Raw genomic sequence first — 12152 nt, 5'->3', positions numbered from 1 at the left:
TAGGAGTGGCTGGAAGGCAAAGGTGTGAAGGCATGAAGAGAGGATAGTCAAAGACTTATCTTGCCATGAGTTATTGAATACTTGAACAATACAGCAGAATTTAATCAATTTGAAATTTGATTGCAATATTATCAAGAAAAACAATTTCAAAAGACTTTAGAACTCTGACCAATGAAATGATAAACCAACATTCTAGAGACTGAAGGTGACTTAGACTACTTGGTTCCCACCAGAGGGGTGATAATCTTAAAATGTAGTATGATATATACATATATACACATATGTGTGTGTGTGTATATTGGACATGGTCAGTCTACAAATTTGTTTTACTGGATTATGAGCATTCTTGTCATCAGGGTCTTATTTTTCTTTCTTTTTTTTAATTGTTCAATACTGGGAGGGAGAAGTGAGATGAGGAATTAATAAATATTTTTTAAAAAATCTGTCAGTCAATAAACATGTATTAAATACCTACTGTATGACAAATAACTACTAAGTGCTGGGTTTAAAAGAAAGGAAAAAGACAGTCTGAATTCTCAGTGAGTTTACACTCTAATTTGTAAAGAATTTGCTTTTCCATGACTGTAACTGATGTCCATGAAAGGACCACCATGGCAGAGAAAATGTAGAAGCCAGGGATAGGCACATAGAGACTTACTCTTGCAATGGTCTGAGTCCCTGTAAAAGGAAAGCGAACACTGCTCCACGCAGACACTGTTTTGAAGCACATAGCCATCCATGCACTGCAGGCAGTCTGTACTCAGTGGACCCTGGCAGGAATTGCAGCTCCAATCACATTCTAAAAAAAAAAAAAAGACACAAATCCAGTTAGGAAGGGTCACCTTCTTGTACACATGAAATATGAGTGTTTAATACTCCCGGGAAATCACCTGTGGCTAGAGGTTTTAGCTGCAGAGGTCCAAGTGAGGGGCATCATTTAAGGGTCTAAAATAAATGAGATCTAAGATAAGGAAGATCTTTTATGAGACTACCCCTTGTAGTAACCAGATTCTTTTCCATAGATAAATGTTTCCTAGCATTGTTTGATGTGGACATGTACAAGAATGGGTCACTGCTGTGACAGAACCTCCTAGGTTTGGGGGAGCAAACATGAGATAAGTCTCAGTTCTACTGCTATAGGCTCCAGTGAACCTTATCCTTATTTTGAGCTCCAAAACAAGCAGGCATTTAATTACAACACCCTACTCTCACATAAACATACATATTTGTTGTAGTAATGGAGTAAAATTGATTGAAATGTCAATAAAACATAACCATGAAAAATATAATTGTTATGACCAAGAGAATCCAGAAGCATCTAGGACCCGTTACTCAAAGATCAGATGTTGGCTCTCTTATTGAAGAGAACAGATCTTGTAGAATTTCTCTCCATTCAGAGAGAAATGTTTTAACACAATGGGACAAACCCATCATTTTGAGCAGTGAAACTCACCACTTCAAAATGGCTGCATAAGTGCTGATTGTAAGCATAGTACTGGGTTAGGCAGTCTGAGAGATTAAAAAATAAGCCACTGGATTTGGAGCTGGGATTTGAACATGAATCCAGGCTCTTTTTCTTACATTTCTTTGGGCCTTTCCTTATCCATAGATTGAGGAGATTTTATAAGATGTGTTCTGTCCTAGACCCTCTTCTCTATAACTTTATAAATTCCATAAATGCCTCAGATTTATATATTAATTCCCAGTCTTTCTCTTGAGCTTCAGTCCCATGTAACCAACTACCTACTGGGCATTTCAGATGGGAGATAATTCATTCACAATATGTCCAAAACAGCATTCATTTCTACCTACTCAATTCTCCCCTGAACCAAACTTTCCTGTTTCCATCAAAGGCACCACCACATTTTTTCAGTCTCCCAGGTCCATGACCTTGTCATTATCTTTGGTTCCTCACTCTCCCTTACCCCACTGAGCCAGTTAGCAAATCTTGCTGTCTCTCTTCACAATATCTTTCACAACCAATCCTTTTTCTCAACTCACAAAGCCCCCATCTTAGTTCAGTCCCTCATCACTTCTCACCAGAACTGTTGCAAAGGTCTCCCAATTGGTTTCCTGTTTCAGTTCTCCATCTTTACCACTGCTGCCAAAATGATTTTCTTTAATCACAAATCATGTTACCCTGCTACACCCTGTGATCCAGCTAACCTGGCCTTTCTTTTCCTTATACATGGCCTTCCATTTTCTTGTGTTCATCTGTCTTTACATTATCTATTCCCCATCCTTGGACTTCACAAACCCTCTCACCTCCATTTCAAAGAGTTCTTCTGTTCCTTCAAGAAACATTTCTTTCCTTCACTTTGCATCTCTATTATGAATTTCCTTCCCTGTCCTTTATCCTCTCTCACCACAATTCTATTGACATGAAGCCCTTCCTAATCATCTCAACTTCTGTTAGCTTCCTGGTCAAAATCCTTGTCTTTCAATGTTGTTCAGTCATTCCACCGGGTCTGACTCTTCCAATCCCATACTAACCATAAGTTTTCTTGGTAAAGATACTGGAATGATTCCTCATTTCCTTCTCCATTGTCTTTCATTACTATATACACTTTTACAAACTTCTCTTCCCCACTCTCATATAAATTCCTTTAGAGTAGAAATTGTTTACTACAGACGCCAGCACAATAGCTGATGTGCAAAAGATACCTAATAAATGTTTGTTGATTGATCACTTGAACTCCGAATGCCAGGATCGCATAAGATATGGCCTCTGCATCCTGAGTTTTAATAATAGGTGGTAAAGAGACAGACAACCATAAAACAGCTAGCAAAAAATTACAAGGTAACAGATAAGGAAGTATTTTATCCTCAGAGTACTACTTTCATGAATGTCCTACAATATTCTGCATTGTCCAGCCCTTGTCCCAAACAGTGGAAACCATCCATTATCTACCTTTCTTTTTGTCCAGAAGCCAATATCTCTAAGACCTCAAGAAGCCAGTAACCATGCAAGACTGTACTTGTGCTCTAAAGCAGATTTAAAATGTTAATCTCATTCATTTATTTGGCTGATGTAGACCTAGGGGGCAGGGAAAAGGGCAGGATTTAATCAGTAAAACAGGCCCTTGAAAAAATCTGCTTGCTCAGTTACAAAATTGTTTATAAGGAGAAAGATTTGTGAACATCTTGGCTTTTTACCACAAGCTGCCAGTGGGGAGGGAGAAAATGGAAAAGTTGCTCTTGAATGAAGGACAATAGACCTCCTAAGCTGACAAGGAAACTAGATGGGAAGGAGAATTATTACACATTTGTGAATTTTCGCACCTGACTAATAATAACCAAGCTCTAATTCCTTTCCTAGAAACAGGGAGGGGGACACAGAAAAAACAGAATAAAGGATGCTTTCAGAGGCATGCTTAGGGGAACAAAATTGTGATGGAGGATCTCATTTCCTATTCCCTTCACTCCATCTAAAAGGCAGCAAAAAATAATTGGGGGTGGGGGGAGGGAATGGATAAAAAAAGAAAACCTTCTTTGACAATACTTCTCAGTACCATCAATGCATTCCAAATACATGGAGGCACAAGAAAAACTCATGCCCACTATGGTGACTTAAACCATGCATGGATATTAGTGAGGTACTATTAGCACTACTTCCAGACAGACAAGGAAGGCTTCAAAAAAAAAAAAAACCTTTGTCATTAAAAGTCATGCCTGCTTCTTCTCGCAGAGTAAGATAGACAGACAGACAGATAATATTTGCAAACACAGTCAAGGTGTGAATTTGTTTTGCTTGGATGCACTTATTTATTACAAGACTAGACTTTTTTAATGAGAAAATTGTGGTGAGAAAGGGGTATGGAGAAGGAAGAAAGTTAAAAATAGAGATACAATTCAGAGAAAAAACTATGAAGTCTAAATTCAGACCAAAGCATACTATATTCACTTTTTAAAACTTGTTTTTTTAAAATTTTTATCCTTTTTCCTGGTTTCCCCCCCCTTCAGTTCTGATTCTTCTTTCACAACATGACTAATATGGAAATATAATTAACATAATTATATATGCATAACCTATATCAGATTATCTACTATCATGAGGAAGGGAAGAGAAGGAGGTAGAAAAATGTGGAACTGAAAAACTTACAAAAAGATGAAAACTACCTTGCACATAAGTGAAAAAAATAAAATAAAATTAAGCCTTCAAAAAAGAAATATAAATGTCAATGAAGCATAAAAAATACAAAGAAGAAAACAGAAAAAGATCAGAAGGGGTCAAAGACAAATAGGGCAGTGTTGGTACCATTATGCTAAATGTACATAATTTTTTCAAAAGCTATTTGCAACAGATATTCACCATTTAAAATGGAATCTGCTTTTTTTGCTTTTCTCTATATATGGAAATGTTCCTATTTATTCATGTTTGTTAATACAATAATTAAAAAAAAAGAAAATTTGAGGGAAAAAAAACTTTTGGTTACCTTTACACGTTTTGGTAGACAAGTCAAGGTAATACTGCTGGGCACAGCTCTCATACTGACATTCTCCAAAGAGAAGGACTTTAGTTGGATCCCTGCAAGAGGTACAACTTGATGGCGAATCACAGCTCCAGCACTGGCCATTGCACGCTGAGCAGATGCAAGGGAAGAAATAACCAAATGATTACAACTAAAAATAGCAAAAATTAGCCTACTTGGATTATGAGGTAAGGTACTATCCTTAAAAAATGTTAAAAAAAATAACCACATTGAAACTTTTGTTATCATTGTTTTCATTCATAATATGCCCTTAAGAGAGAAAGAGCACTGGAACCGGAGTCAAAACCTTCCCAGTAGCTTTGTGACTTTAGGGGAAGCTTTCCACAAGTGGCATTCCCCCCATCTGTAAAATGGGCTTGAATGATGAGAGATGGGATTCCATAGATGAAAATTCTTCATGGGAACTCAGTCCAGGATGGATAAGAAACTTTCAAAAGAGAAATTCTGAAGACACAAAAGGAATCAACTACAAAGAAGAGAAAAATGGGGAGATGATTGGATAGACCAATGAGGACGTACCAGGAGCACAACAATTGCTTAAATTTTTTAAAGTTAGAAATGGTACTGAAATTGAAAGATAGTATAAAGAAAGATTTTTTTAAGAGTATTGCATAGGCCTATAAAAATAGTGTGTAGGGTGCTAAAGTTCAAAATAAATTAGAGTTGATTACAGAAGTAAGAACAACAAAAAACTTCAGTTTGGTTTGGTTTTTACCTGTACTGGGAGGTAAAGGAGGTTCAAAAACAGTTCAGGAACAGTACTCAAGGATGACAACTGATAGCACAGATAAGATAAGACAATTCAACTCTGTTTCTTTTTTCTTTGTCAAAAAGAATGGACATTTCTACTCAAAATAACATAACTAAAATGGCTAATAGGGAATTGATAGCCAAGATAAGTGAGATATAAGAGAGCACTTAGCTGTCCTTGATGAATCCAAGTCACCTGGCCCAGATAAACTAGATTCTTGGATACCAAAAAGGTGCATGTGATTACTGAACCACTACCAGTAACAGACTATGAAAATATGGGGAGGTACTGCTGGACTATAAGAGAGAAAATGTCATCTCATTGTTCATAAAAAGGGTTACAGATGGTTGGTGAGTATCTAGAGAAGAAAGAAGTGACTACAAAAATCCAGCAAGACTTCATCCAGAGGAGGACAAACAAGATAAATTTTATTTATTTTTTAATATTAATTATTACTATTTAATATTTCGCAGGTAAAAAGAATTCTGAGATTACAGCAAAGCATTTGATAAAGAATCATGTATTCTTGTGGAAAAGAGAAAGAAGAGAGGGGAGGGAGAGGGAGAGGGGAGAGAGACTAGATGATTAGGTGATAAGACAAATAGATAATTCAAAACTGACTGATTGCTTGACCTTAAGAAGTAGTCATTAATGACTGGATGAAAACATAGCAAGAGGGGTCCTTAGTGGAGCACCCCAAATATCTCTCCTTCATACTGAACTGGCTAGTTTATTAGTGACTTCGACAAATTTATCAGTGGTATCATCATCAAATTTGCAAATGACAAAAAGATCAGAGGTAATAGTAACATTAGATTGCCAGAATCATGACCTAAAATTATCTTGTTGGGATTAGAGCACTTGGCTCAATAGGAAGATGAAATTCAATAAGGATGGATGTAATACCTTATGCCTGAGGTCAAAGAATCAACTTTCAAAATACAAGACATAATGCATTAAAAGCTCAATTTGTATGATCTGAGTAATATGACAGTGAAAAAAACACATAAAAACAAAAACAAAATGAGATGTTCAACTGCATTAAAAAAGGCAAGGTCTTCAGGAATAAGGAACCTATCAATCTAATCTGGAATTCTGTGCATAGGTCTTGACATCACAGTTTAAGGAGGCGATTGATAAGCTGGAGAGTATTCAAAGGAGACAACCATATGGGACCTTATGTCTATATCATAAAAGAAGCATTTAAAGGAACTAGGGATATTGAGAACTGGAGAAGAGAAGACTGGGGGCAAGGGGAAGAGTAAGATGGGAAAGACTTAAAATAACTTTATTCAAGACTTTGAAAAGCTAAGAGTTGAGAACTGTTATGTTTAGTGCCAGAGGCAGTAACAGAAGTTGTAGGTAATAGAGATAGAAGTTTGGTGGTGTCAGGAGAAGCTTTCCACCAAACAAAAGCTGTCACAAAGTGGAAGCATCTTGATAGGTGGGAAGTTACCCCTCATGGGAAAGTCTCAAATGGAGGTTGAAAGTCTACCTGATGGGTATATTATAGTATGGATTCCTCTGGGGTAGATATTGTAATAGACTTTTTTTTTTCCTAAAACATGTTACAATGGAAGAATTCTGAAGAACTGGAATAAAATGAAATAATGAAAGTACAGTCAAATAATGAAAAGTGCAAATAATGATGCACATGAAGACACATCATTTGAATTTGCACCAAATATTTCCTTTCTGCTAACCAGTTACCAAATTTTACATAATTACAATTTTGAGTATGCAAATTTGAATGATGTAACTACTTAAAGAGGATTCATTACTCAAACTAATCAGGCCCTGGGTGTTTATGATTTAAAAAAAAAGATTGTCTGATCACATGATAAGAGTGAGTAGTATCAAGTAGTCAGTCTAAATCTTCCATTAATATCCTATAAATGTCAGGTGAAATTAAAGAAGGCCTCCGGTATTTTGAGTAGACAACCATTGTGTTGAAATGAAGAGAGGATATGGGCATGAGAAGCACATAATGTATGGCATAAATGAATTGATGCCAACATTTTTCAACCATTTTTTTTTCAATCATGCCTGGCTCTTCATGACCTCATTTGGGGTTTCTTGGCAGAGATAATGGAGTGGTTTGCCATTTCCTTCTCTGGCTCATTTTACAGGTAAGAAAACTGGCAAATAGGTCGAATCAGCTTACCCAGAGAAACACAACTAGGAGGTATCTGTAACCAGATTTTAACTCACGAACATGAGTCTTCCTGATTCTACCTAGCTACCCTAATGTCAACATCACTGAAGTGAAATCAGATGAAATCAGACCATATGTGGAGAAGAATATTGACAAAGTAGACAGCATCTAGATGAAAGTTGGGCAAATTAGTGAGAATTGTGGAAATAATATTAGAGGAAGAATAATTGAAGAATGGATAACACCGTCTAAGAAAAATAAAGGGAATGGTGAAAGGGGCAACTGTCTTTAAATGCTTAGAAGGATGCCACAGAAGAAAGACAGGACTTGTTTCTGTGGTCTTCTTTATGACAAATTGTGAAAATGGTGACTTGAAGAACCACCAAGGAGGGAAGAAGTGCTTCATGAGAACTGCACTCTCCATGACTAGAAGTCATAGGATGATAAATCTAGAGAAAGAAGAGATTTAAGGGTCATTGAATCCATCTCTAATTTTATATAAAAGGAAAATGAAGCTAAGAGAACCAAAATGTCCAAAGTCACATGGGCAATAAGGAATAAGGAATAAGAACTGAACCCAGGTCCTTTGAGTCTAAAACTAGTGCTTTTTCCACTTAAGCAAAGTCTTTATAACCACTTGTCAGGGATGCTTTAGCATGGATTTTGTATGGGATGAAAATGGGTTGGAGGCCTTCTGGGTCCTAGTGCTCTGAAATAGAGGTGGTTCTCACAACCATAATCAATAATTTTAAAAAAGCATTTAGATTCCTTAAAGAGTTCCATATTAACAGAGCAAAGCATTGGGCTATTCTTATTTTTAAAAAATCAAAGGTATCTCTAAAGGGAAGGAAGCCTTTCAGTTTCCATGTCCTTTAATAGGGAGGACAAAAGTGTCCCTCTGGTAATCAATGATCATAACTCTTTAAATGACACTGAACCCATTAAGCAGGCTTATACTGCAATGGTGTCGACATGTCAGAATCACAAACTGGCATCAGAAATTATCAGTATTACACAGACACAGAGTTCAATTTTCCAACCCAGAGCCAGACTTTTCCATCCCCTAAGAAGCTGACATTTAATTTTTAGCAAAGGACACAAGATGGAAGATTATTCCATCTAAAATACACAACCCTACTTATGGGATAGAACTTCAAATACACTTGACTTGTGCAGGGGTCACAGTGGACATAAAAATAAGCTTCCCAGAGGAAAATGACTTTAATACAATTTATTTTTATCATAGAAAGGACTCCATTTTTTCATTTCAACTTTTTGTTCCCACAATGCCACTACTGGGAAGACATACCCATTACATCTCCACTAAAGCATCTTTGCCAATGAGTTGAACATTCATGTATATTAATATGTGTCTTATAAAAGTTAAGATTACTTGAAATAATCAAATTAAATATGTTCCCAACCAGATCTTGGCCAATGTCTCAAATGATAGAACCCAAGGTCAAGAATGAAGAAAAACAGAGACATCTTCAATTTCTTTGTTTTCTCAAGGGAACACTGATAACATGCTTGTTGTGATTATTAAGAAAGGAAAAAATGGACTAGCTTTTAAAAAGCATCTCAGAAGTTGAAATAAGATAACCAAGGGCAGCTAGGTGTTGTAGTGAATAGAGCACTGGCCTCAGAGTCAGGAGTTTGAATCTTTTCTCAGACACTGGCCACTTAACTAGCTGTGTGACCTTGGGCAAGTCACTTAACCCTGATTGCCTTGCATCCAGAGCCACCTTCAGTCATCCTAATTCATATCTGGCCACTGGACCCAGATGATTCTGGAGGAGAAAGTGAGGTTGGCGACTTAGTACCCCTCACACAAATCTAATGCTTGTCATGGCATCATCCCCTCCCCAATGTCAAGGTCATCTTCGAAAATGAAGGACAAACATTATTACTATTTGTTGCTGTTGTTGTTGTTATTATTATTATCATTATTATTATTAGGTAATCTAAAAAGAGGTTACTAGGAGTGGTTTGCTTGACTTCTACTTTACTCTGGTACAAAACTATACAAATATGCTGGGGAGAATTAGATTACCTTCCCAGGTTATTGTTCTGATCTTTTATAAAATTACATTTTCTGAAAATTTTATGTATGTAAACAATATATAAATTTACATTAGTAAACTTCATAAAATTAACCCTCCACTGGACCTCCTCTGGTGTCTTTTTTATCATCCTGCTGGGTGAGCTGGCTTCTCAAAACCTATACCAGTGGAGATTCTATTTCTGGAGGCCCTTACAATGTGAAAAACCATCAAATATGAATCCAATAAAACAATATGAATGTAGAAATTGTTGAGGGATCAACCTAACTCAGTGTGAAGGCAGTTACCACCAGGAAGATGATAAAAGGATGAATTCTTGAGTTATAGAAACTTTCAAAAAACATTCCCCAAGTCATAGTCATAGTCAATAGAGAGAATATGCACAATGAGAAGATTCAAAAATTCTTGAAACAATGGAGTGAGTAAAAAGCTAAGCGGGTTGGGGGGGGGACATTAAAGAAATGATAATATCAAAGGAAGGTAGTTGATTAAAGCAAAAAAATACAAATCCAAGAGCCATCCCCCACCACCACTATCCAATGTACCAGATGAGAAGGAAAGCAGAGAGCGTAGAAGTAAAAAACATACGTTGACAGGCATTGTTTTCATCAAGATAGTGCCCTGGGAAACAGGTGTCGATACACAAGCCACTGTGAGACAGGACAAGATTGGCATCACATGAGGAGCAGGAAAATGGACCATAGCCACGGCAGGTTTTACAGGATAAGTGACACCCTGAAAAAAAAAAAGAAAAATGTTTTCTTGGAGGTCAAACTCTTCAAAGACCAAGCCCAAGGAGCCATCTCACAGAGTGTGACCTCAAAAATCCCACATTATGCTTCCTTTCTGTTCTCCCTTCTATTCTCTCACATTTCCAGAGGATAGCCCAGGCACCTTTGCAACCATTTCCAGCTTTGGGGTCCAGTGATTACTTACGTTTACAAGCTCCATTCTCTGCATAGTATCCAGTGGGACAACTGGAAACACAGTGGTCCCCCAGCAGTAAGTAGCGGGCATTCTGACACCTGAGGCAGATGCTGCCAGTGTTGTGGAGGTCAGCTACACATTGTTGGCACAAGGGGTGGCAGTCTGGAAAGCAAAAAATAATTAATAAATAATGATGCTAAAGATAATAACCAGATTACAAAGAAGTCTCAGATAGTCTTGTGGACAGAGTTTGACCGAAGACAGTACTATAGAAAGGACATGGAATTTGGAGTACCATGGGTGTGAAACTCATTCCTATCACTTACTACCCAAGTGACCTTGAGCAGGTCAGTTTACTTCTCTGCCTTAGTTTCCCCACCTATAACATAATGAACAAGTGAGGGGATCATGCATTTTATTAACTGTCTACAATGAGCCCAACATTGTAATAAGTACTTTATAAATATCAAAATTGATCCTCACAACCATCTTGGGAAGTAGATAGTATTATGATCCCCACTTAAAGTCAAGAAAATTGAGGCAGATACAGGTTAAGTGACTTGTCCTAAAATGATTTTTTTAGGCTTTTCTTTTTTTTTTTGGTAAGGCAATGGAGTTAAATTACTTGCCCAAGGTCACACAGCTTAGCTAGGTGTCTCAGGCCAAATTTGAATTCAGTTCCTCCTGACTCCAGGGCCAGTGCTCTATTCACTGTACCACCTAGCTGCTCCCCCTAAATTGATTTTTAAAATTTTCTTTTTAAAATTTAATTTAAATGTTACAATTTAATTTAAAAATTTCTTGTTTGTTACAGGGGATAGGACACCAGATAAAAGGGGGGGAATAAAAGTGATGAAAAACCAAGAGATATTTGCTGTCTCCCTTTAGGAAGTCAGCCCACTCATGGGGCCTTTTTGGCCTTATACCTTTGGGAAAAAAAAAAAACAGGGGCTACAATAAACTTTTTTTTAACTGTAACTATATATATCATTTTTTAAAAAACATTAGTGTAGAAAAGCTTTTTCCATATCTCAGCAGGTATGGTCCCCTGCCCCACCACAAATAATGTCCCATTGATATGCTTATAATTAATTCTATAGACAAAGACCTCTGTATAGCAATGAACCACAGTGTTCCTTGTTCACACAACAGTCATTTTCTACAATGGAAAAAATAATTATTGCAGTTTGTTTTTATTGTAGCTGAGAGCTCCCTATACTTTTGTATTGACTTAAAGTAGTGATTACCTGCAACTCATCTTCACATGACAAACACCCCAGTTTGGGAACAGAAACCACTTAAACTCTGGAAGCACCCTTCCAAAAAAGACTAGTGAAGTCCAAGTGATAGAAGGAAGGAAGATTCTGGATATCTTTTTTTTTCCTTCTTTTTCCTATGAATTCAAACCACTGATGTGCTAATTCACCTAAGAGAATCTCATCTTTATTTCTATCATCATCTCTACTTATTGTAGACTGAGAATGTAATTTCTAACAATACTCTCATTGTTTTAAAATTTCTTTGCAACAAAACATTTCATAAGACCCTTTTAGGTGACTGCAATGGGATTTTACTTAGCCAAACATATATTACTGCTTTCCTCATTCTGGAGCCATAAAAACATTATCTTGATAATAAAACTAATCCCTTTTTCCTCTGAAGGATTCAAAGCCCCTTCTTTCTTACAGGAGAGAAATTTCCAGATTTTCCTGCCAATCCAGGAGAAGATTCAAGAGTGTCCATCTCAGAAACATGAAGATAGA

At 36.8% G+C, this 12152-nt stretch overlaps 1 protein-coding gene across 1 annotated transcript in view; it reads right to left on the bottom strand.

The window, feature by feature from the left end:
• The window catches only part of FRAS1 (Fraser extracellular matrix complex subunit 1), a 502816-nt gene that overhangs the window by 189990 nt on the left and 300674 nt on the right, over positions 1 to 12152 (bottom strand). The window contains exons 21-24 of the mRNA XM_074231550.1: positions 10399 to 10551; positions 10051 to 10197; positions 4437 to 4583; positions 659 to 799 (exon numbers count right to left, since the gene is read on the bottom strand). Of these exons, the coding sequence (XP_074087651.1) occupies positions 659 to 799; positions 4437 to 4583; positions 10051 to 10197; positions 10399 to 10551 (588 nt within the window). The remainder of the gene's footprint in view (positions 1 to 658; positions 800 to 4436; positions 4584 to 10050; positions 10198 to 10398; positions 10552 to 12152) is intronic.

The sequence above is a fragment of the Macrotis lagotis genome, chromosome 3 (assembly GCF_037893015.1).
Source record: "Macrotis lagotis isolate mMagLag1 chromosome 3, bilby.v1.9.chrom.fasta, whole genome shotgun sequence".
In the NCBI taxonomy this organism is placed as follows: domain Eukaryota; kingdom Metazoa; phylum Chordata; class Mammalia; order Peramelemorphia; family Peramelidae; genus Macrotis; species Macrotis lagotis.
This window is presented reverse-complemented; position numbering and strand designations above follow the sequence as displayed.